Consider the following 27,235-nt stretch of genomic DNA (forward strand, 5'->3'; position numbering starts at 1 on the left):
CGACATTCGGTTAACCGTTTAATGCGGCACTATTCGAATATCAAAATCACGGTTCGGTTATTCTACATGTGCAATAGACCTGAGCTCGACAATTTTTGACAAACCGTCAGCTTTCCTGGGCATGTTTGGTTCAGTTTTTCAAGTATAGGGCGAGTTAGGGGCTGTTCAAATATGATTTTGTGTGCATCTGCGCTGTTTTTCTATTATAGATCAGTGATACACTGACACACACTGGACGGGCATCTTTGACTGTTGGGCTGGCTGAATCTCACTTGTTTTCTTTCAGCGCCTCTTGCAGGATCGCTGCATTTTTAGACACAGAGCATTTAAACAGACTTTATCAATTTATTAACGCATTTTGAAACACTTGAATTGTGCTGCTGCGTTCAGAAGAAGAGTTGACTGCTTTGTGACTGTTACACCGTTAAACATGATTCCAGTTTGTTTGTTTCACCGAGCAAAGTTTCAGTGCTTGATAAACGATAAGATAGTGTTTTCCCCCTTTTGCTTCTAATACTTACGTTCAATCCCTCAAGGAAATGAGAAGCTGCCCGGGCAGATGCTTTTTTGAGTGGTGAATAAGGCAATTCCATTACAATAAACATTCTTTATTCCCATGTCACGACTAACCATTCATAAAACCTCGCAGTTAACCAAATATTAAAAGTGGTAACAGAGCACATCCCTAGTACATATCAGTATAGTATCGGCCATCAGCCTTTCTGGATATTGTATTGGCATTGCCCATAACATGAGACATAACATGTTTTTAAATGCCAACTGCAAACTATACCAGTGCTTTCTTACATTAATCTGATTTGTTTTCGAACAATAAAGGGGCCATATTTTGTAGCTTTATATTTATTTATTTATTTTTAAGTCCACTTTCTGCACATGCAAAGAGTAGCATTTAGTGTCAACATTACCTTAAGCTGACTTAATGAACTCAGCATGGCACCCTCTTGCATGATTGTGTTGCTTTTCTAACATATATAAAAATAAGCCACGAAAGCTTTCTTCTTATGGCTCACTTTGTGTAAAGCTGAAGTGTGTAATTGTTGTGCCACTAATGTCACCAAACATACTGTTTATTAAGGTGAGTTAGCGGTTTTCGCAGCTTACAGTTTCAGTAAATGGTCTGGGTGGAATGGGGAGTATTGTACTGTTAAAGTTGAAGTAATGTCTACATAGTACATCAAACTCTTATTTCAAAAGCACAAGAAGCATAATTTTTCCATCATATGACCTCTTTTGGTTAATTCTTTGGGTTGCTGACCTCATCATTACATTTGTGTCTTGTAGGAGGCATATTCTGTGGCCCGGCAGTTTAACCAGATCCCACCAATCTGCGAACAGTCGGAATATCACATGTTCCAGAGAGAGAAAGTGGAAGTACAACTTCCTGAGCTCTTCCATAAGATCGGTAAATGATGCTGTCATTCTATGAAGAAATAGTTCACCCAATATTCAAAATTATGTTGTAATTTACTCATCCACTTGTCATTCCAAATCAGTATGACTTTATAATGTGGAGTACAAAAGAAGATGTTTTAATTAATATCTATGTCCATCTTTTCAATACAATATTAGTGAATAATGTGTCATTTTAAAGCTTTACAAGTATCCAAAAGTATCATAAAAGCAGTCCATGTAATTTGTTCATCTTACTCCAAGTCTTCTGAAGGCATACTATTAAGTTTTGGTGAGAAACAACACAAAATGTGTCAATCTTGAAATCTGTTGCTAATTGATGAGCGTTGTGAGAGAACTTTCGATGTTTAGCACTAAAATATATTTAGTCTTTTGTGCTTTGCATAAGAAAGAAAGTCATATGGTTTTGGAACAGCTTGAGGGTGAGTGAATGATGACACAGTTTTCATATTTGGGTGGTCTATTCCTTTAACCCACCAAAGTTTAGTTTGGGCCAAAAACAAACATACTATGCCAAAAACAGTTGACCTGTTCACAGGTGTGGGTGCGATGACATGGTCCCCGCTGGCCTGCGGGATAATCTCAGGAAAATATGACAGCGGGGTGCCACCGTACTCTCGAGCCTCTCTGAAGGTACTACATTTCCCATGAGTCTCTCTCTGTTCCTTCCTCTTCCTGGTCCTCTGGAAACATTTGTGGGCTCACATGTAATTTCTTTTCGTGTCTGTGGTGTTCTAATGTGGATGTGTTCCATGTCTTCCAGGTTCTAGCTTTGGGTGTTTTCCTGTAGATGTGTTTGTCTGTGAAACATCCTTGTTGATGGCATAAACCCTCACGCCTGATCTTCAACATGTTTATTTTTTGTTATGTGAATGAGCTTCTCTGGTAACTCTGAGGAGGATTGACAATACAATTTACCATTGTATCCATGTCTTTAAAAGAACATACACACTAAAACACTCAAGTGCACACTACAAGCACCAACACCCGTTCTGAGCTGTATGTTGGTGTAATTGCATGTTTTGGTCCATTGGTGTTTTGTGATTCGTCATCTCGACTTCACCCTCATCCTCCTGTAGTCTTGTGTCACACTGTTAATTGTTTCTGCTTTCTTGTTACCTCTGTGTAACATACGTGTGTATTGACACTTGACTATAACACAACCGTGCTGGTGATCTGAACAGTGATGGATCAGTTTGGTTTAGAGACCCATGAGTGTTTAGATCATTAGACCACACTGGTCCTTTTCCACTGTGTTTTATATTTATAAATGATGGACCTTAGAATTTATTATTTTTTCTTTATCCTGGTCTAACACACACACACACAATCTTTCTCATTTTGTTATTAATTAAAATGTAATCTTATTTTATTTGAATCTTACTTACCTAAGCAACTGTATTAGTTGTTAAAGTCAACATGAAATGACATTCGCAACCCAGTTTATTTCTGTAATGTGAGTATTTCCAAGTGAACCAGAATGTTAAACTAGAAAAATAGAAAAAAATTAGGATGATCTTATTTGTATCAGTTGGAAATTAAATAGATCCTTGGGCACGCCATCTCAGAAAGGAGGCAAACCTGAATGTGAGTTTTGCATAGAGAATGAAAATTTTGTCCCAGAATTTATGCCATATTGATTTTAAATTTATTTTGTCACTGTGATATAAGGGCTAAAGGTCAAGTTGTATCATAATATTATATATATATATATATATATATAATTATTATATTTTTTATTATTATTTATTTATTTATTTATTTATTTATTTTCAAATGTATAATTATTTCCGTCATAACCTTTAATACATTAGCATTAACAACAATAAATTGCCCTGTCATTAACTGTATCATTGGCAAGATTTTACAAAAGCTGTGAAACCTAAATAGCTTTTAGGCTGTTGGCTAACATTTAACCAATATCCTGTGCGTCATTTTACATTTTGATGAAAAAGTTACCAAATACAAACCCTTGTGTTTGGAATCATGTGGACCAATGAATTGTGCACAATAAACCAGGGTTGTTTTTTGAGAAAGTAAGCTCTTGATTTGGATTCAATTTGATTTATATTCCAATTAATTTAGGTATACTGTACTTTAGTTATAATGTCAGTTTTGCTTATATGTGAAATCAATTTGAACAATTTCGATACCGCAACAAAATACTAACTAATTTGAATAAACATTGTTTCAAGTAATCAAGTAACTATTCAAGACAAGTAAACGGTTTGCAATAAAGGAAGAACAAAGAAACAAATTACAAGTAAAACAATAGAACAAAGAGACCGAAATTAAGAAAACAGTGTTTAAAGTTTACATTCAGAAATTAAATAGTAATTAATATGACATAAAACTACTTAAATGACTGGTCTTTACTGTATGATTATAATACATTTTAAAGCTACTAAAGTTGTCCATCCAAGAGCAGTGGGTGGTTTTCTCATTTTCTTGTTATTGTTGTTTGAAATGTATTTTAACACACTAGACAGTGGCAGGTCTATTAAGCTGCATTAACACTTAAAGTCCGATATTTTGATACAAATCCATTTTTATGTTCACTTTAAACATAAAAGATGATGTTTACATTAATACCTCACCAAGACTTGCATTTTTATGGAACTTAATTTCTGCCGATTTTAAATAAATAAATACAATAATGAAAAGGAAACCCCCATTAAAAATGGCATTTTCACAAACTGTATTCTTGCTTAAACTATTACATTTTCACTTTAATTTTCATCAGAATGCATCATGCCTGTCAAATTCAAAACTAAAACATTTTCACTTGAGGCAAAATTGCAAATTCATCTTTTTCCAAAGCATTTTCTTAATGTTAACACAATAATAATGACAAAGTAAAATGCAAACTTCAGTTTTAATTTAGTTTTTTCTTTTTCTTTTTAAGTCATGAAGTGACTTTGAAACTATGCATTGTCATGAAACTAAAATGAGAATTGAATCATATAATTTACATTTTGTAATTGTGACACGTCACAGACACTTTGTGAAGATAAAATGGTTAATGGGTTTTCATTTTTATCATTGTAATTCTGTATATCAGAAAATAAGCTCCATACATTTCCACTGAATGTTAAAGTGTATTTTACCTTTTAGGCGTGTATTTGCATTACCGCTACTCCACAAGCGCTCTGAGATCACAAGTGCACATAACGCGCGCACACACATCAGTCAGTCAAACAGCGCGCAGGTACCAAAATGAGGAAATAAATAGTGATCTAGTTTTGCATTATTTGTTTAGTTTTGTTCTCTATTTTTCCTTTTGGCCTTTTATCAAGATTAGCCAGTGATTGTCTTGCGATCTCCATATTTAGCATTCCTGGCACAAAGTAAAACATCCATCTTGTGATTTTATTTTTATTTTTTTTAATTTTTATTTTTTTTAGAATCGACATCAGGATTGTTCAAATGAAGACCCAGCCCAATAATTAGGGGACAGTTTTGATTTCATGTTGACTGAGTTTATTTCTATAAAACAACTGATGTACTATAAATCATTAAATCATTAGTATTTTCACTGCAAAAATAAGTTCCCTTAACCTAACCAGTAATATCAAACCAATTTAAACCCTTTATGTTTGTGTGTGTGTGTGTGTGTGTGTGTGTGTATAAATATAAGATCTCTTTAACACCATAAGTTCTTTGAGCAAAATGTAATCTCTGCTCGTTTGAACTTTTGGGTAGACAAAGTCACTTGTTTAAAAACAGGCCCTCGCCCACACAGGTGCTGCTGGGTGTTACACCTTCAAGAGCGTGTGTGTATACTCTGTGTGTATGTATGTGCACAGCTGTAGGCATGGGCACCTGTTTTTTGAGCAGGTGTGCTGTGTTGTTAACAGGGCTACCAGTGGTTGAAGGACAAGATCTTGAGCGAGGAGGGCCGACGCCAGCAGGCGAAGCTGAAAGAGCTGCAGGCAATCGCTGAGCGGCTGGGCTGCACGCTGCCACAGCTAGCCATCGGTACGCCTTACCCAAAGACACACTGCCGCTCTCTCTCTTTCTGTCTGTCTGTCCGTCCGTCCTGTCCCTCGCTCATCCACTTCCCCCTCATCCCCCCTTTTCCTCAGACCACCGGAGTGGAAGCATCTTATCGCCTGCTGATGGGTTCTCAATTGAATGCGATTAGGGAACTGTTAATGGACGACTGTTCCTCTCAGCATCGTATTCTTGCTTAAGTGTAATGTTAAGTGTTAAGTATAATAGCTTAAAGTTGATTCCATATAGTGTTTCATGATATTCAGTTTGGTATTTGAGCAGGGAATTGTTATATAATGCTTTAAAGAGATAATGCGGTGTAATGTTTCAAAGAAATATCTTCCGTAAGATCTAGAATGAAGGCTTCTGTTAGGGCCACAACGGTTTGATTTAAGAACATCCTCTTCAAGTACAGTAATCTAATCTTAACGCTGGAGACCTGAGAGCTTTGAGAACATGGTCTACTGCGCACAGTAATAGTCCAGTTAAAGGGAAAAACCACCTGACTATACCATTTGGAGTGTGTATGTGTGCCGATAGAGGTGGACTATATGACCAAAATCTAAAATACATACAGTACAATGTGTTAATTGTGTAACTATGTTGTCCTGCAAAATTCTCACAGGGTTCACATTTGCTGCTAGTGTGGTTCAGGTATGGGTAGGTTTAGGGTAAGTGTTGGCGTAGGGTTAAAGTTAGGTGTAAAGTTAACAGTGTAACTATAGATGTAATTAAATGCAGGTACTTTACAATGCAACAAAAAGTACACGATAAGTACATTGTATCAGATTTTTCAGTACTAAGTAGTCAAAGGAATATTCCTGGTTCAAAGAGTGAAAATAATACTGCAAAATCATACTCAAGTAAAAGTACTGTTACTTCCAAAAATATAGTGTGAGTAGAGTAAAAGTACCTGTCCTAAAAACTACTCAAGTAAAAGTGTAGCTCATTTAAAAGTACTCATGAGTAGTGAGTATTGGGTTGCGAATGCGTCGACCCCTTATAATAAACACTGTATGCTGCAATTTCAAAATGTAGCATACCATAATTGACATTCCTTTTATGGCTGTTTGCCAGAAAGAATGAAAAATATAGATAGAATTTTTGACTGCCAACTTTTAAAATACATCAGTTGTCTATGATAAACACTACATGAATCTGATTAAAAAAATAAATAAATGCGAGACATGATTACAGAGATGAAAAAATGTAAAAGTTTTTAATGACACACTAGACAGTGGTCTGTTCGGTTACATGTACAGTACACTTCAAGTCTGACATTTTGATACAAATCCACTTTTTATCCCACTGTTTACATTCACTTTAGACATAACTGACTGTGTTTGCATTAATACCTCGCCAAGACTGGCATTTTGGCAAAAGTGTGAAGTGTGCGTACCCGCATTAGCGCTCGCGGAACACGCGCATGTAAAGCGCACACACGCACTTAAGCCGCCTGTCAGTCAAACAAAAATCAGTCTTTTAGATTTGATCGAGATCAACCAGTCGTTGTCTTGCTATCACGATCAATGTAATGAGCACCGCAGGTCTAGATGTAGAACATAGGCTAAATATAGAAAATTATCCACCAGCCCTAAAACCTAGCTAACATTATAAATCTCTTACAGCAGCCCAATAATCTCAGTGATAGATAGCTAATTTACAGGCGTTATAGATACAGAAAATCTAATAAGCAGAAATATTAAATTTACCTCAATATGTTCCTTCAAATTAGACGTAGAATTATTGCTGATATCTCGACTGGATTGAACAAGCTAAACTCACATGACACGAACCAGCAATTGGCCGCCTTCACTGTGAAAAGCCCTGTCAGGTTCAGACGTGGATGTTCAGGGGTTGAACTGCTGCTTGAGGCATCCTCCACATCCATGATAGCAATTGGCTAAAGTTTTCTATCCATGTTTTGATTTGACGGGAGTCACGAGATACTCAAATCCAATCACATTGATGGATACAAATAAAATCAGGACAGGAAGTAGCGAACACGGACGCAGGGAAAATAGCGCAGTAAAAGTACAATTACAGCACTTAAAATTTACTCTGTAAATGTAAAAGTATCCTACTTCAAAATTACTTAAAGTACAATTCCTGGGAAAAACTAACGAGAGTATTTGTAATTTGTTACTTTACACCCCTGATTGTTATGTTGTGGTAATGAGAAAATCATAATTCACATTGCGATAATGAGAACTGGGGGTAAAATGTGCATAACTGTCATGAAAATAGTGTCACAATCCTAATATCCTAATATGAAAAAATAAATACAAATATTTGTTATTTGTTTCTTTTGATTTTGGAGTAAAATAGGACCAGAACATTTTCTTTAACAGGAAAAGATACCTCACAATAAATAAGTCTGACATCAGTGCAAAAACATCTTCTCATTATGTTACACTTGAGTTAAATGCAAGAAACTCGAAACAGTAAAACTATTAATATTAAAAGAATTGTATCGACTTTCAAAGCCACATTCAAAGTTGCTAAAAATAGCGTTTTTACGCCCACGTTACCGCGCTTCAATGGCATTCTATATATTAATGCGGAAAGTTGCACAGCAACTGTAAACAATTAATCACTGCTTTGCATTGTGCCTAACACCCTTTAAAAAAGTCCTCATCTTGACTTGTTTGTCTCACTCTCTATTTTCAAGTTTCTTCATCGCTGTTATATCTAAATAACATAAAGCAGTCCTAAATATTTCTACCGCTGTATAAACAGTATACCGTCATACCTCCCAGCCCTAGACAATATCCTGTTATCTTTCATAATTACGATCCATAAGGTTGCAGGAAGTCCCTCATCTTCCATAACTACCAGATAGACCTCACAAAAGTCATAAATTGGCGGTGCGTACGTGACAGCACACTCGCAGTGATTCATCGACTGCAGGACACAGGGGAATACAATTCTTGACAGGACCTCAATCCCTTGAGCACCGACCGATAGAATCACATCCCTCTCTCTCACCTAGCCTTTAATGCAGTCATACATTACATTTCACACCTCATTACTGGGTTGCCAGCCCCTCCCAAGCTCTGCAAATCCCCCGCACGAGCACAGCCAATCGATTTACAGCTGGAACAGCCACCATTGCTCATTTAGACAACTGGCAACATCTTAAAAATAGGACTGTGGGTCAGATCTGCTGTGAAGGTTAATGAACTGCACAGGGATGTAACTAGGCAAATGATTTTGAAGGGTGACACCATAGGTGTGTTATTTAAAGTGTTTGGAGGGCTACAGGCTACTCAATTTAAAGTAGTTCAACAAAAGTAAAGCTTTCATTTTGATGAAATAGCTACTCTACAGTTAACTACAGAAAGTAACTACATTAAAGCTGTTTAAAGGGGATATTATCTTTTAGATAACTATTAAGATTATATCATTTAAAAAGAACAGGAGTGCTTTTTTGGTGACAGCATTAAACTTGCATTACTCCATGTGTCTTTTTCACTCTCAGGTATAAATGACGTAACACAAAGTCCAGTCCACTTAAAGCCACGCAAATGTGTCAACTGCGTTATAAATGGCAAAGCAAAATACTAGTACTAGCTGCTGCATTTCTACTGTTGTCCAACACTACATTGTGATAAACAGCAGTATTATACTAAATATTTATTAAGCTACAAATAAAAAAACACGTAAAATGACGCACAGGGATTTTTATGACAACTGTTGAGCGAGAAATTTACTAATCTATTTTTCGTGAGAAACATGACATCTAAGGAGACTGCTTTTGATCAGTTCCTCAGTTTGATCGTGTTAAGTGCAGTGTGACAGCAATGTCGCATTTTGACACGCTACTTCGCTGCATGTTGGAAAAAGTGGCTCATTACTGGAAAACTAGTCATAAAATCTGTTTTGCAGACAACTGAGCAACTGTCGCGCTACTCAAAAATGTAGTTTAGTTAGCGTCTCAATCATTGGGTGACTAATTTGAACACACAAATTTGTATTTTTGTCTGTATTTTCGCTATATACTATTTTTCTTTACTCAAAGGTATAAATAACAAAATAAAGCCATGTCCACTTAAAGTATAGCCATGCAAATGTCTACTACAGTTTAAACAGAATTGCAAAATCTCTACCAACGTGTCGTACGTTATGTACCATAATACCACCCAATACTGCATCGATAAACAGCTGTATTTAACGAAATATTTTTCTATAAAAGACCACGTAAAATTATGTGCAAGGACTTTTATGACTTTTATTCTATTGAGCGAGAAATCTTCGAATCTATTTTTGAACCAGTTAATTTAAATGAATCGGACTTCCATCAAAGGCTAACAGCATCCCACTAGAACACACAAATTTGAATTTTTGTCTGTATTTTCCCATTATTTCATGCTTTGCTCTCAGGTATAAATAATATAAAGCAGTCCTGCCCAATGGTGTCCTCGTGAAAATATCTACTTCGGAATAAACGGCATAGCAGTTAATGCATTTCAGCCGTCCTGCAGTAAGTACCCTTATACCGCCCAAGCCTACGTAGTGATGAACAACAGTATTTAACAAAATATTCAGTTAGCTTCAAAAAAACTAAATGAGGCAGGGACTTTTATGAAAACTATTGAGCGTGAGTTTTACAAATCTATTCACTGAAATTAATAAGCGTTAGGACTTCCTAATGCTACAGAGAGAAACGACATCGTAGGAGAGTGTGTTTGATTATAAACGTGATCATACAGCATAGCATTTTGTAATGGTACTTTGCTACTTTTCGGAAATTACACTTATTCTCAAAAATGTAGTTAAGTTAGTATCGTTGCTACTTTCAGTTACTTACTCCCCAACACTGCTTATTGAGGGTAGATTTGACAGGATTTTTACAGTTCGTGTACTGTAAGCGCGTACAGTAAACACACAAACAGCTCCAGCACTGCCAATACACCGAATGCCAGTTATACAGATGGCATACACTCACTCACGCACACACACACTACACACACACACACACATGCAAATGAACTCCCAGGAGGAATTCAAATCCCCACAGAGTTTCCTTCCTGTCTGTGTGTGGCAGCAGTGTTGCATGGATCGTGTTTAGGGAACAGCAACGGTCAGCATGGCTCCTCTACACCTCCTCTGCGCTCCTGCAGATTTCTCTCCTCTTCCTGCAGATATTAAAAAAACAAACACAGCTCTGAATTTGAGTGCTCAGTGTGTCCGGGTGCTGGGAGCCATGGTAACAGTGTGGTCTGGCAACTGCTGTGTGTTTTGTGAGATGCTTCAGTGTGTGTAGGAGTGGGAGAAGTAGCTGTTTTTATTTTGGAATGGCTTAATTTGTGCATATATATAGAGAGAGAGAGAGAGTTTTTTTTTTTTTTTTTTTCAATATATACTGTATATATGTTTCTCTACAAGAGGGATAGGGTTTGCTTTAAAGGGTGCGGTATGTGTGTGTTTTTATGTTATTGTAATGTATTTGTATTGATATTGGATGTCATATTATTGATGTTAAACGTATTTACGGCTCGTCTGCAGCATGGTGCCTGAGAAATGAGGGCGTGAGCTCTGTGCTCTTAGGAGCCTCCAACACCGACCAGCTCATGGAGAATATCGGAGCAATACAGGTGAGTACGCAAACAAAATGGCATAATGCATTTCAAATCAAAGTTTAATTTATCAAATGTGCAGTAAGTGACCCTTTGCTAAGCCCCACCTTAATGTTTCTGACCAGTCCTACCCTAACAACTAATTATATTATCAGATTAGCATTTTGGACGTCAATGGACGTCCTGTGGTTTTGGATAGTTTTAAATGGAGTTTTACAGACAATGTCCAAAATCGATCCTAAAACTCTGTTGCGACATAATGTAACAATTTCTTCAAAGAAAAATTTGAAATTAAAATGTTTTTCATTGTCACATCATTAAGGCCCATGGAAGAATAATATCCATTTGTCCAACACTTTTTTGAGCACATATTATTGAAAATCGCACTGTTCATGGAAATCACCAATTCATTGCTATGGGACGTTCTGTGAATTGTCTGAGCAAGCAACAGTAACCATGAGGGGCGGAGCTAAGCAATGGGTCATTTGCTGGTTGTGAAATGGTATTACCGGGAGTTAAAATAACCAGGGAATTTTGACATTGTAATTTCCAGGCCTTGAGAGGTCATGAACATTAATAAAATAATTTTAGAAAATGACTGTAGTAAATATGAAGCTCAGCTCCAAAATATTTAATCAAAAAGTGTTTTTTTTTTTTTTTTTTTTTTTTTTTTTTTATTATCCTTATGGGGGTTTCTCACGAAACCTGTCAGGAAAATGTCATGGTCCTATTTTACTTAGAAGTCAAAAGAATTAAATAAGAAATTAAAAAAGATGCTCATTATGGTAGTCTCACTGTCCACTGATTTTATGGCATGTATACATATACTTGTATCAAAGATTAATACCTGTAAAAATGTGTCTAACTCTGTCTGCAAAAAAATAAATACATTTTTAAAATGTACATATTTGAATAATTAAAATGAATGATGACTAACCTATTTATTATAAGTTCTTTGAGACAAAGTATAAAATAAGTATATTTATGATTTTTAAATGTTTCTTGTAATATAGCATAATTTAATCGCAGTCAATCGTAGAAAACTGTGCGATTAATTTGTAAAAAAAAAAAAAAAAATATTTGATTAGATTTACAGCCCTAGTATATATACACTATATGGCCAAAAGTTTGTGGACACCCCCTTCTAATTAACGAATTTGGTTACTCCATTAAATCCAGTAAAATCTTAATGTTTCTTTATGTAATGGCTTGGGCTTTGTGTGCTCCCAAATTTGTGGCAACTGTTTGGGGATAGCCCTTTCTGTTCCAGCATGACAATGCCCCTGTGAACAAAGTGAGGTCCATAAAGAAATGGTTTACTGTGTTTGGCGTGGAAGAAATTGACTGGCCTGCACAAAGCCCAGACCTGAACCCCACTGATCACTTTTGGGGTGAACTGGAACAGCAACAGTAAGTCAGCCCCCATTGACCAACATCAGTTCCTGACCTCACTGATAGCCTTGTGTCTGAATGAGAGCAAATCCCTGCAGCCATGTTACTACATACAGTATAGTGGAAAGCCTTCCCAAAAGAGTGGAAGCTGTTATTACAGCAAAGGGGGAAAATGATGCCTAAGGTTTTGAAATCAAATGTTCATCAAGCACATATGGTGTCCACAAACTTTTGGCCATATAGTGTACATCATAGTAATACTCTTGGTATTGCATTTCATTTTTGCTGATTTTCATAAAAATAATGCAGTGGGGGGAAAAAGACAGTGATGTGAATCACAATTGAAAACAATGGGAACAGTAAAAATAAAATGTCTGGACGTTGCTGTAATGAGAATTGGGTAGTAAATATGCCTGAAACGAATAAAAAAAAAAATCTACGGTCCTAAATGTACCCTAAACGCTAAATATAATTGTTTTATTTCAGTACAGTATGACCAGGACATTTTCAGTAGTAATGAACTTGTAATAGTTATTTCGGGACAGGTTTCTTCTATGTAAACAATTCTAATTAAAATTAAAGTTATTTATTGTAGCAAAAGCACAAATAAAGTGCAATTTTACTTTGCTACAGTAGCAAAATTGAACTGACTTTGACTAAATCAATGACAGTGATATCACATTGTATGTTCTTGTAAAATGGACATTTCTTTCCTAGTAGCCATATTAATATTGCTGTACAGGGAAATTTCATTTGCAAAGCAATATTATAAATATTTTGATCTTGATCTTTAAATGTGTATAGAATCCGGACTCAGTTTGCAGCTCCTTTTTGCAGGTTCTTCCAAAGTTGTCCTCCTCTATCGTACATGAGGTGGACAGTATCCTGGGCAACAAACCCTACAGTAAAAAGGACTACCGCTCCTAGTGTGGAACCGGACGGGACGCGCTCCGCACCCACCTTTGCCTGATCCTCCTTTCGCTTCAGCTTTTACTGAATGAGTACCGGCCGCATGAGACGGGAAAGCATCCACAAACCTTGAAGAGCAAGACTTACAACACAAAGGGCAAGAAAAATGTGAAAAATTAAACAAATCAAAGACATTCACTGACAAAAGAAGTTGAAATGCAGGATAGAAAGCAATGTATTGAAGATATGAGATTTACAGATTTTTCGTTATACGTTCAACCCTACAGAAAATGTACTTTAAAATGAGAACGTTAGGGTAATTAAGAACAAAATTTAAAAGATGCTTACATTTTTTTTTTTTATATATAAAACATGCTTGCTTGGTTGCTGGAAATATTCAGTTCTTCTCTTGCTTTTTTTAAAAATATTGAATGCATATTAACAAAAATGGAGCGCAAGCTGAAAAAGGTAATTAAGTACATGATCAGTTACACATGATCCATAGTCACTCATGTGATTCATTTGGGTTTGCACACGTCGCTCACGTCATCGAGGTGTCTCAACCCAGAACTTTTCACTGTGTGGTCTGCGTTATGTATGCACACGCCCCCCCTTCGCAGGCAAACCAATAAGCACTTTAAGAGGGAACATCAGAGGAAGTTTCTCTGTTTAAACTGATTTAAATGCAGCTCCTCTCAAGAAGGGCAAAAAAACTATCGCTTTTCCTTATTCTGCACTGGACATTGCTTGTCTTGATGTCCGTTCCTTGATGTTCAGCATCAAAACACAGTCCTGGCTTTTCATCTGTCATTGCTTTGCTGACAGATCATTCTGATGTCAACATCATCAGATGTGGTTTTGGAGGGCAACTGTCTGTGTTGTTGCTGAAGATCTGTGGAAACTGACAATGATGCACCTTCCACAGGAAGGATCTGCTCCCAGCACACTTGTTTAGTGTTTTATATAATGATATTAAAATTATTCACTCTAATTTATTAGAATTAAATGTAGATTGAATTATCTGACAAAATAATGGGATAAGCATGCTTCTGTTGGCAAAGTTTTTAATGCTTAAAATTTGAAGTTAATCTCACGAAAACTGTCAAGAACATGCCTGGGTCATATTTCACCACAAAATCAAAAGATATTCAGTTATATTTTGCATAATAGAATGAAGCTTATTATTAAGATCATTAAAAGGTTTTGCATTATTTTCATGACAATTAAATACTGTACATTTCCCCTCCAAATTCGTATTATTGGGATGTGAAAAAATCTCATCCTTATTACCGTAAAACGAGAAAAAAGGATATAATTTAAATTGTAAAGTATAATTGTAATTGTACACACACACACAGTTGTGACAAAAAATATTGGCATCCTTGGTAAATATGAGCAAAGAAGTCTGTGGGGAAAAAAAAAAAAAAAAAAATCTAACCTTTAATTGAAGTAAAACAATTGAAATGGGAAATATCTTATTATTAAATAAATATTTTTCTCCAAAACGCATTGGCCATAATTATCGCCACCCTTTTATTCAATACTTTTTTCAACCTCCCTTTGCCAAGATAACAGCTCTGAGTCTTCTCCAATATAGACACGTCCTTTTCCAGGCCGTTTCTTAAGATCTCCAGTTGATTGGAACATGTTTATTATTGCCCTGATGGTGGAAATGGGTATTTTCAATGCTTTGGCTATTTTCTTATAGCCACTTCCTCATTTTGTGAAGCTCAACAACCTTTTGCTGCACATCAGAACTATATTCTTTAGTCTAACCCACTGTGATGATTAAGGGAATTTGGCTTGTGTGTTACCTCATATTTATACCCCTGTGAAACAGGAAGTCATGGCTGAACAATTTCATGTTACTAGTCACCCAGGTGCACTAAAAAATTTAAAATATGAATGGGAATATACTTCAGATATATTTTATTTCAAGAATTTCTAGGGGTGCCAATAATTGTGGCCAATGTGTTTTGGAGAAAAATATTTATTTCATAATGAGATATTTCCCCTGTTTCAATTGTTAGATTTTTGTAAATGAAAGGATAAATAATGCAGATTTTTTCTCACAGCCTTCTTTGCTCATATTTAACAAGGGTGCCATTATTTTGGCCACAACTGTATATATAATAATATATACAGGATTTCATTGTGAAATTTGCCCTGTAAGGCAAATTCATCAATGATTAAGAAACAAGTACAAAAATTGCATAGTGTTAGCCCTAATGGTTATGAATCTGGGCTGCTAACACAAAGGTTGCAAGTTCAATCTTAAATAGAGGTGAAATGCACTTGCAATTATTGTACTCGGCCTATTTTTAGCATACTGCTTATTGGCAAAAAAAAAAAAAAGCAGACAAAAATGTCATAATAGTCTCTGCAAGTGTTTCTGGGGGTGGCATAACTCCAGCAGCCTTACAGCTACGGTCACTTGAGGCCTTCCACAGCACAGTGCTGTGATTTGGCAGATGTTCCAAGCCAATAGAAAAGCAGACTGTTTAAACTGCATTATCTCACCTGCCCAATAGGAGCATAGACCCGTTTGTGTCAGCAGCTCAGGGACTATGGTAGAATGTCTGTTTCTCTGCTAGTCCGTGTGCACGACAGTGTGAGCTACATTTCTTCATCACATTTCTGTTCACTGGACATTCCTTGTATGTTCCAGTTATGATACAAGTGGCTGAAGCCAAAGATTCATCCCACATCCTGTCAGTAACGTGACTCCCATGTCCTTTTTCTGACAGTATCGGTCATTTAGCAGCATGAATCTGGTCTTTGAACTGTGCTACACAATCTTCCTTCACTTTGTATATTCACTCTGGTTATGCTCTTTGCTGCGCTATAAATATAAGTGCATATACATACTTAGTTCAGATATACATAGTGCACCCAGTATGAGTGATAAGCAGCCTATAGATGTTTTTTAAACTGAGGTTGGTCACAAAGCCTATCATTGATCAGTAAGATATTAAGTATTGAAATTGATAAGAGAGCCAAACCCTTCTCAGTGTGCACTGTTTAATCCAACTGTCTCCGATCAAGCGCAAGGGAATTGCATGAGGTACATTTTGGAAGCATGCTATACCCTCCACCATTATAGGTTCAATGCAGTTATGCTCAAGGAATGAGCTGCTGTTATACTGGCTAGTGCTACTTTTTAAATCCTGTTTAAACTGTCAGATTTGCACAGATACACTTAAGGTCGACAAGAAGGGAATTGCATAGTAAAATTAACTTGATATAATTTATGAAAAGGCAAGAATAACAGTAGTGATTAAAAATACATAAATATAAATACCTACCCCACCGATCCGATGAAGAGAGAACTACTTGCCCTTGTTTATTTAAAAAAAAAAAAAAATGAATTGCCCACACCCCCAAAGATTGTATCTTAGTACTGGCCTGGTAAAGACAAAGTGTTTTAAACTTGTGTTATTTCTTGAAAATGCATTTATCTTTATGTACCAGGTTCAGTTAAGGCCGAAGTAAACTTTGATTTTTCTGTGTGCCATACGTGTCATGCACAATTTGCGTGATGTTATTTATAATCAATAGTGATTAAAAATACATAAATATAAATACCTCCTCATTGTTAACCTTGCTTTTTCTTAAATTAAAAACTTAGCATACCCCAGCCTTAACTGTACAGTTACATTCATGATCTAGATTAACATTAAAAACAAATGAATGTTGACATTTTTTGTCCATATCATCCAAGTTTGTGTAGTCTCTCTGAAGTACATCAAACTAAATGTTTGGAGCCACGTACTGTAAATTCTTTGTCTGCTAATAACAGTTATTCCTAAACAACAGTGAAAGATTTGCACTTTATTCGTTAAGCATTTGTGTAGTTGGGGTTAATACATTTACATTTATAGTTTTTATGTCTTTCTCTGTTTTCCCCTTAAAGATGTGTTCCTGTTTCAATACAAGTTAAGCATCATGCGTCTGTGGCATGTGGTCGATTTCTGTCAAAAATCAGTTTGATTCGTCTATTAGTTTGTAAAAAAACAAACAAAATTAGTTTACCGTAATGCATTAACAATGGAAGTGTATGGGGCATGGTATTTCGGAGCATATAAAGGAATGTTCCAGGTTCAATACAAGTTAAGCTAGACAACATCATTTATAATGTTAATTACCACAAAAATTATTTTGACGTCTTTCGTTTATTTTTTATTTTTTTTAAGCAAAAATTGCTGTAAAAATAGGGCACTTACAATGGAAGTGAATGGGGCCAATCTGTAAACTGTCAAATATACACTGTTTCAAAAGAATAGCCACAAGAAGTAAACATTATGGGCCCTATTTTAAGAGCACTAAGTGCAGCGCTATACCATAAAGCATAAGCACAAAGTCAATGGACATGGCCATGAAGTTTTGGTATTTTCTTGCAAGCATGCTCTAAGTCTAGGAGCAAGTGGATTTGGCAAAATCATGCGCACAATGCGCTAATGGGCTGGATCAAGTGCAAGTTAATTCTGAGGTTTTTCCCGGGTTATTCCACCATCTGTGTCCAATTATATAGTCCATTCCCTTAAACACCAGCTATATGAACAATGACAGCACATTCATAAGAAGTTGACAGTGTAAATGGACTGTATACAATTAAATATAAGAATTAAAAATCATGTTCTTTTGTGCATTAACTGTGTCCTTGATGAATGTCAGGCATATTTGTATGACAGTAACACGCTCCTTTTATATGCATAGAAAATGTTATTCTCGTCAGAATTTGGATGTACGCTTCGTTAAATTATAGAGAATGTCAAATATTATTAATCATATTTATCTACTGACACAAATCATAGCTAGAAATAAAATAGTGATTGTACCGGCACACCCTTCACTTCTACCGGTCGATTTTGATCTTGAACAATAAAAAACATTTATTGAAACAAAATATTTCAACCATTCTAAATTCAAATTACACCAAACAAAATGAAAATAGACTCTAAATATAACAAAGTGGTCAAAAAATAATACCAAATCCAAACATTTTACTCTGTCCAACTTAACTAAAATGCTAAAAATAACACACATACACTTGTTAATTTTTTATTTCATTTTATTCACAAATGTTACCAAGAACAGTTTCAAAATAAGATAACTTCAACAAACTATGCTTTTCTTTTGTGGGGAAAAAAAATAATAATTTGCATTAATAAAAATAGAAAAAGGCGGAAAAAATAACAGTAAAAGCACGTGCACTCATCTGGAGCTTACATAGAAATCAATACTGATGGCATGAGCTTCAACATAAAGGCCAGCATATTTTTATCATTTCACATGTTATTATTCAGAAAAAAAATAAGTGGTGAAAGTGTGCTTTTTATAAAAAAATGGTTCTGCATTTTCTTTCCGCCAATAAAAGCAGATCTTCATCTCTTGGTTTGCATGACTCTGACCGGAACCAAATACAAATAGAGTAGAAGAATTCGATAAGAATCAAAATATTGCCACACTTGTGTTTGTGTGTGAAAATGTGCACCAAAGACATCATTATATTTTCTTCTCTCATCCAACACCTCGATGACACATCCACAGTGCCCCCCAGTGGACTCAATTGTAACTGCATGATTTGTTGAAAGGAGTAATTCAGCGCTGATCTCGGCAGGCAAATACGTAAAGGAAAATTAACTTGCGATATTCCAGTAGTGTTTTTAATACTCGAGTAGCTGATGCAGAACGATTACTCTAACTCATGCACATCCCAAGTAGTAAGCAATTGTATCGCACTGATCTCACAAATATAATGTGCTAGTCTTGTGGTTGTACTTTTAAAACCATTTTAATGTTGCCTTTCCCCATAGACTTCCATTGTAAGCGCATTACCGTAAACGATTTTTGCTTGTTTTTGCAAATCGACCACACAAACTACATTGCCTGTGGTTATCGACAGCATGTCAGAGATGCTGTCCATAGAGCTTAACTTGTTTTGAACCTGAAACATTCTTTTAAATTTCATTGTGTATTTTTATAACCAAAAGTATGAGTCGATTAAAACATCAAAACGTAGTCATATCATTTTGAGTGTGAGAACTGAGTCCAAGTCATTTTTTCAGACATTTAATGAAGATTTGTAAGAAGAACAAAGGCAGTTAATATTAGTTTCGATTCAGACATGAATGAAGTGTTTGGTATTGATGTATTCTCATGCAAAAGAATAGTCATCACTGTGTTCTTTTGATACCAGAACTGGTGAATGAAGGCTCGAGAAGGCCACAATCAAAGAGCTATGAAATGTAAATGTTTGTCATATGAGATTGAATGGACTTGTTTTATTTGATGAGACTGCAGACTAATATGTCATGTTGTTTATTAGTGTTTTACGGTGTCAACCTGTTTCTGGCAGTTAAATACTGTAGGTTTGCTCTTAATGCACTGAGCGGGAGCTGTGATGTTTGTTGAACATGGTCTTAAAAAGGCAGCCTTCTGGCACTTATTTTGTTTGGAGTATGATAGCGCCCCCACTTGGTCATCTGTTTGTATTATCTGGAGAAAAAAAAATAATCACCTTAGACAATTGTTGTCCATGATTCCAAGTAAAACAATGAAAGTGTTTAGTTCATTTGGACGAGACATTTTAAGCAAGTGTTTGAGAGTGAAATAGTGGGCAAAACGGAGATAAGTACATTTAATGAATGGAAAGCTGTATTAAAAAAAATCTGCTATCATTCAGTACAACCATAGAGATAATGACCACATCTAGGATATTTTACAGGTTAGAGGAGTTAGATGTGATGCGAGAGTGATTACTTTCGAGTACCATACCTTATTTCCCAAGGAGATTATTTTTCATGTTTAATATTTTACAAAGATAAAGACAAAAGTATGATTTTATTTTTTTACCATTCTTTGTTGCCCTCTGATGGTACTGAAGACGATGATGACAAAGATTACAAAGAGCAATTATTTGCACTGAATATGCATTTTGGAGAATTCTGTGAAATGTATATTACAACACAAGATACAATTCCACGCATTGTGGAAAAATACTGCATCTCGAGTCAGCAATCTACACCGATCAGCCACAACATTAAAACCACCTGCCTAATATTGTGTAGGTCCCCCTCATGCCGCCAAAACAGCGGCAACCTTCTGAGATGCTATTCTTCTCAACACAATTGTACAGAGCGGTTATCTGAGTTACCGTAGACTTTGTCAGTTCAAACCAGTCTGACCATTCTCTGTTGACCTCTCTCATCAACAAGGCGTTTCTGTTCACAGAACTGCCGCTCACTGGATGTTTTTTGTTTTTGGCTCCATTCTGAGTAAATTCTAGAGACTGTTGTGTGTGAAAATCCCAGGAGATCAGCAGTTACAGAAATACACAAACCAGCCCATCTGGCACCAACAATCATGCCACGCTCCAAATCACTGAGATCACAATTTTTTCCCCATTCTGATGGTTGATGTGAACATTAACTGAATCTCCTGACCCGTATCTGCTTGATTTTATGCACTGCACTGCTGCCACACAATTGGCTGATTAGATAATCGCATGGATGATTGTTGGTGCCAGATGGGCTGGTTTGAGTATTTCTGTAACTGTTGTAATGCACTGTTTTGGTGGCACAAGGGGGACCTACACAATATTAGGCAGGTGGTTTTAATGTTGTGGCTGATCGGTGTATATATAATTTGACCTTTGTACATATATACATAAGTATTTATGGTTGCGCTCACTTCAGCCTTTTTTTGTTTTTGTTTATTTTCATTGAAAGGCATTTGCTGACTGCATTGTGCTTGAATCTGAATTTAGATATGTACAGCGCCAGTATCTATGAAATGAGAACTATAAAATAATGACAATGAAAAACAAACTCTGTGTGTCTTTTCTTAGTGTTTTACATGTGTATTAGTGCTTTTCTGAAGTATTCCATTGTTGGACAAGAGAATATTGGCTATTTGTTTTGTGTGTGCGACAAATATCAGCAAATGTCTTTATTTACTTGTTATTTGATTGGATGGTCAAGTGTTAACATATTTTTACATAAAATTGGATTTAACTATGCTAAATATCGATCTATTGCGAGATGATAACTGGACACCATAGTTTCACTTTTATCGTTGCCAGTTACTCAAAAATAGTAATCCACTACTTAATTACGTTTCTAAAGTTGTAGTCTGATCACATACTCATAACTTAGTGGGAAAAGTAATCACATTACTAACTGCTGAACTTTTAAGTAGCTGTACTTTCTTAAATGCTTTTAACAGAAAAGTTTGTTTCTCAGCTCAAGGAATTTAAAATGTCGATATTTCCTTCATGTTTGTTGTCATACACATCACACATTTCTCCCATTAAATTAATTGTTAGTTGCTCCAACTTTCACAGAAATGCAAACAGACGTTTATATGAACATAATTCATGTTTTAAATATGTGTAACCCCAGTCTGATGTACTTAAAAACAATTCACTTAATTTTTGTAATCAGATTACAGTTACTGACTTTCAATTAAGTGTAATATTACACTACTTTTTGACTAAAAACGTATTTAGATTGCAGTAACTACTTTTTAATCACATTACACCCAACACTGATCGTTGCATTCTGTTTTACTGAACACAGTATATACTGTGTAGTAGGCTAGTATTCCATTCCAAAAATAGCCACGTGTTTATAAATACATTAAGCATTTCATCCATTTAATGAGTTGTAACATTTAAAAAAATGTATTCTACAAAATATAAATAATCCAAACTTTATACAAATCACAAGTCAAAAAAGGCTAAACAGAACAGATAAAAATGATAATAGGCCGGGAAAACTGCAGTATGAATAAAAATAAACACACATACCAAAAAGTAGTTCCCGATGTTTTCTGGTTTTACATACACCGATCAGCCACAACATTAAAACCACCTGCCTAATATTGTGTAGGTCCCCCTCGTGCTGCCAAAACAGCGCCAACCCGCATCTCAGAATAGCATTCTGAGATTATATTCTTCTCACCACAATTGTACTGATCGGTTATCTGAGTTACCGTAGACTTTGTCAGTTTGAACCAGTCTGGTCATTCTCTGTTGACCTCTCTCATCAACAAGGTGTTTACATCCACAGAACTGCTGCTCACTGGATGTTTTTTGTTTTTGGCACAATTCAGAGTAAATTCTAGAGACTGTTGTGTGTGAAAATCCCAGGAGATCAGCAGTTACAGAAATACACAAACCAGCCCATCTGGCACCAACAATCATGTCACGCTCCAAATCACTGAGATCACATTTTTTTCATCATTCTGATGGTTGATGTGAACACTAGCTGAAGCTCCTGACACGTATCTGCATGATTTTATGCACTGCTGCCACACAATTGGCTGATTAGATAATCACATGGATGATTGTTGGTGCCAGATGGGCTGGTTTGAGTATTTCTGTAATTAGAACGAAGGCTTTTTTGAGTGAACTAACCCATTTAGAACTGTTCTGTAAAATCCTGGAAAACTTAATTGTTGCACCACAAACAAAAACATTTACACAGTTATTAAAACCAAAAGGTACTTCTCTTGTTTACTCCAATAGTCTGCATCAAATGGCTGGGGATCCAGCCCTTTTAACACAATACTTGCAACACAGGCATTATGAAAATACCCTGAAAAGAACATTTAACAATAAACAATCAAGTATTACTATGGCCAACAGAAGACGTTGCACTGGGCGAGCATTTGCTGCAATGGTGTCCAGTGAGAGTAAGTACAGCGCAGCTGTTGAAATACATTTGATGCTCATAGCTTCCTTTTCCAATATGATTCCTGTCGTTTTCATACAGCACACCAGTTTACCAGTCTCAGCACTTCAGAAAGTGCTCTGTTGAGTCACAGCCATCACAGTCTCCAAAACTATGCATTTGACTGTTGTGTCTGTCAGTTTCACGTCCATCAAATGCTAAAGATGTTCCTATTGGTCCAAAAGAACATTTAAACAAATCGTGGTTTTATTTAGCTTCATGTCTTGATTAGGACTCATGGTTGTGGGTGCTATGAGTTGTTATATTGTGACAGATCCTTTCCTAAAAGTCTGTGGTCAAGCAGTGGAGATCCACCTATACAAACACAGTTCCAACCAATCAGATTATGGCATACTGGGTTACACTTTAAAGGAATAGTTCACCAATAAATCATTTACTCACCCTCGTGTCATCCCAGATGTGTATGACTTTCTTTGTTCTGCAGAACACAAATGAAGATTTTTAGAAGAATATCTCAGCTCTGTAGGTCCATACTATGCAAGTGAATGGTGGCCAGAACTTTGAAGCTCCAAAAATCACATAAAGGAAACATAAGTTATCCATACAACTCCAGTGGTGAAATCTATGTCTTCAGAAGCGATATGATAGGTGTGGATGAGAAACATTTTTATAGTAAAAAAGGACTTAAATATTTATCTGTTTCTCACCCACACTTATCACATCGCTTCTGAAGATATGGATTTAACCACTGGAATTGTGTGGATTACTTTTATGCTACTTTAATGTGATTTTTGGAGATTCAAAGTTCTGGCAACCATTCACTTGCATTGTATGGACCTACAGAGCTGAAATATTCTTCTAAAAATCTGCATTTGTGTTCTGCTGAAGAGAGAAAGTCATACACATCTGGGATGGCATGAGGGTGAGTAAATGATGAGAGAATTTTCATTTTTGGGTCAACTAACCCTTTATATATTGCGGGTGAATCTCACAATAAAATGTCCAGGTCATATGACACCACAAAAACAATTCAATCTCAATCTCCAAATTACACATTGCTTCAAGACAGTGAAGCCTATTTCTACGTGTAGTTTTGTGCATTGTGACCATTTTTATGGTGAACTATGACCTGGACATTTCTTATATATGCCAAAAACAAGGAATACTTTACGTTCTGAACATGTGAGACCAATCCAGCCGTTTAGACATGTGCAGCGTCCATTTCTACTGTCACACTGAGCTCCATTCTCACATTCGCACTTCAGAGCACAGTCAGGACCGTACCGGTTCATACTGCAATCTGTCCGTCAGAAGCATGCACCAATCACACAAAGGCATTTTTAGAGATTATACTTCAGAGGTATGCCTTCTGGAGTAATTTTATTTGATTGATCTAGTGACATTTCATGTAACATTATCTGGACTCACCGCTGTCACACCTGACTCCAGTCTTTCCTGATGTGCAGATACACCTGCCGCTCACCGGGTCACATGGTGTGCCCTCTGCACAGTCACACGACTGGGAGCAATTCTGACCGAATGTGCCCTGCTCACAGTCTGAGAAAGAAATGTAGCTCTCAGACAAAAGTGCAGTGAAGAATTCAAATTTAGAAATTAAGGAAATAATAATGTTTGAAATTTTGTGAGCAAGAGTCTTTAGATTGAAATAATTAAATCTAACTAAATGACTAATGACCAGGCACGTGCAGAATCATGGACACAAAATTAGGCAGATTTGGGACACACATAATTCACACATTTCCACACGTCCACCGCACTTTGCTTTTGAAATATTTTGAGTACTTTAATAATGTTTTGAGCAGCCATGAAGACTGCAGTACCCTCAACACTGTTTAACACATTTGACCTTGTTTAAATCTATTCTGCAGATTTTCCGACTCAAACATATACCCTCTGGGGAAGTTTGCTTGAAATGAGTGTGTATATATATATATATGAGGGCTGTTGTTTTAACACACAAATTCAGTTTGATTCATTAATGAAAAAATAACGTGTTAAAAAAATTAACGGCATTATTCATTCCTCTGGACCATAATAAGGAATATTCCTATCATCGGAGCAATTCAAGCTTGACGTGCCACTTATTTCAAATCTATACTTCCCCCTGACATCAATGAAAAAACAATATATATGCAGTATATATATATTGCAAAAATAAAATTAAGCCTATTTTAGGACCCCATTTATTATTAATGTCATGCAAAACAATCCTATTTTCATTACTGTGCTACAGTCATTTTTACTCTATTACAGATTAAAAAAAATAATGTTATGCAATGATTTTTGTTTCTATAACAAACACTGCCATGATCTATATAAACGTAATTTAATATAGGATTGAAAGTTCTTAATTATGATGAAAAAAACATCACAATGCAAAGAATCTTAAAGGTGCACTCAGTGATTGACTTTTTTTTTTTTTCTCATTAAAAGAGTTTATTCTAAGAGAAATTAATAGTAATTTTGAAACATCTGTATAAAGTCCATATTTTATTTTCCAGTCACATCAGTAACATTTTAAAAGTTGTTTTATTCTACATTGAGAGGGTCCCCTCATGGGGGCTGCCATGTTAGAGTCACATGACCAGCTGAAGACTACTCACTTAATCTCAGCAACCGCCCTGTTATTGGACACTAGACACTTTTAGTCAATAACAGGGCGGTCCAAGATGACATAAAATAAAAAAAATACTGAGTGTACCTAATTTTTGTAACATATAATAACTTATTTCATTCTTTTGATTTTGGGGTGAATAATTAACCAGTTCTACACAGGTTTTAAGTTCACCTGTTCTGCATGACTTTCCTTTCTTCCATAGAACACAAACATCTCCATATGTATTCCACAGATGAAAATAAGTCATACAGGTTTGGAACAACATGAGGGGGAGTAAATGATGACTTTGTTAGTGAACTAAGTCTTTGTGTTTACTGATGTTTGTGATGTCTTACGTCTTTCACAGCGAGTTCCGTGAAATCCCGCGGTACAGAGACACTGGCCTGAACTCAAGTGACATGATGCACTGTTTACACAATCACACTGCCGCTGACACTGCAGCCCATACAGACCAGCGGGACACACTGAAACACACACACACACACAGGATAGAGACACAGAAACCATTAAATCTGTGGTGTAAAAGCTTTGGGTTAAAGCTTAAAGGGATAGTTCACTCAAAAATGAAAATTCTCTCATCATTTACTCGCCCTCATGCCATCCCAGATGTGTATAACTTTCTTCTTTCAGCAGAACACAAATGAAGATTTCTAGAAGAATATTTCAGCTCTGTATGATCATACAATGCAAGTGAATGGTGACCAGAACTTTGAAGATCCAAAAAGCACAAAGGAAACATAAAAGTAATCCATAAGACTCCAGTGGTTTAATCCATGTCTTCAGAAGTGATACGGTTCAATATTTAAGTCCTTTTTCACTCTGAATCTGCACTTTCAATTTCACATTCTTCCTCTTTTGTTTTTAGGCGTTTTGCGTCCTTCGTGCATATCGCCACCAACTGGTTGGGGCTGGTCAAAGGTGGAGATTTATAGTAAAAAAAAAAAGGACTTGGATCTGTTTTTCACCCACACCTATCATATCACTTCTGAAGACACAGATTAAACCACTGGAGTTTTATGGATTACTTTTATGTTTCCTTTATGTGCTTTTTGGATCTTCAAAGTTCTGTCCACCATTCACTTGCATTGTATGGACCTACAGAGCTGAAATATTCTTGTAAAAATCTTCATTTGTGTTCTGCAGAAGAAAGTCATACACATCTGGGATGGTATGAGGGTGAGTAAATGATGAGAGAATTTTTGGATGAACTATCCCTTTAAGTGTGTATGAAACTCACCATGTTCACAACGCTGTCCATAATGACCTGGTTTACACTGGCAGATTCCTGTTTTTTGGTCACAAGTGCTGTTGCTCTGACACAAACACTCCAGTGTACAATCAGGACCATACCTGCCCTGAGGACATTCTACACACACAGATTACAGATGGTTACACCAGCTACCAAAAAAATCAATATTACCTCGCTACCTCAAAATCCAGCAACAACTACTGTAGACTCATGTTATATTATACATCTATTGAAACCGTTTAATAAGACTTGGAATGAACTGGCGAGAGTCCCTTCAAATGTGAACATTACTGAGAGAAAAAGAGAACTGAAGACTATTTTGACCATTTCTGTTAACACTTAATAAAAG

At 36.1% G+C, this 27,235-nt stretch overlaps 2 protein-coding genes across 11 annotated transcripts in view; one reads left to right on the plus strand and one right to left on the minus strand.

Annotated features, from left to right (window-relative positions):
- Positions 1-21,133, plus strand: part of LOC127427890 (voltage-gated potassium channel subunit beta-2-like) — a 216,536-nt gene extending 195,403 nt beyond the window's left edge. For all 10 annotated transcript variants that reach the window (XM_051675802.1, XM_051675807.1, XM_051675804.1 and 7 more), the window contains 5 exons: positions 1,303-1,423; positions 1,970-2,064; positions 5,289-5,409; positions 10,933-11,021; positions 13,233-21,133. In XM_051675802.1, the coding sequence (XP_051531762.1) occupies positions 1,303-1,423; positions 1,970-2,064; positions 5,289-5,409; positions 10,933-11,021; positions 13,233-13,322 (516 nt within the window). In that variant the 3' untranslated portion in view covers positions 13,323-21,133. The remainder of the gene's footprint in view (positions 1-1,302; positions 1,424-1,969; positions 2,065-5,288; positions 5,410-10,932; positions 11,022-13,232) is intronic.
- A 134-nt stretch (positions 21,134-21,267) lies between these two features.
- Positions 21,268-27,235, minus strand: part of LOC127427847 (multiple epidermal growth factor-like domains protein 6) — a 133,542-nt gene continuing 127,574 nt past the window's right edge. Inside the window, exons 34-38 of the mRNA XM_051675678.1 lie at positions 26,875-27,003; positions 25,973-26,101; positions 24,428-24,556; positions 24,171-24,299; positions 21,268-23,353 (exon numbers count right to left, since the gene is read on the minus strand). Coding sequence (XP_051531638.1) covers positions 23,289-23,353; positions 24,171-24,299; positions 24,428-24,556; positions 25,973-26,101; positions 26,875-27,003 — 581 coding nt within the window. The 3' untranslated portion in view covers positions 21,268-23,288. The remainder of the gene's footprint in view (positions 23,354-24,170; positions 24,300-24,427; positions 24,557-25,972; positions 26,102-26,874; positions 27,004-27,235) is intronic.

This window comes from Myxocyprinus asiaticus, chromosome 37, assembly GCF_019703515.2.
Source record: "Myxocyprinus asiaticus isolate MX2 ecotype Aquarium Trade chromosome 37, UBuf_Myxa_2, whole genome shotgun sequence".
Classification (NCBI taxonomy): domain Eukaryota; kingdom Metazoa; phylum Chordata; class Actinopteri; order Cypriniformes; family Catostomidae; genus Myxocyprinus; species Myxocyprinus asiaticus.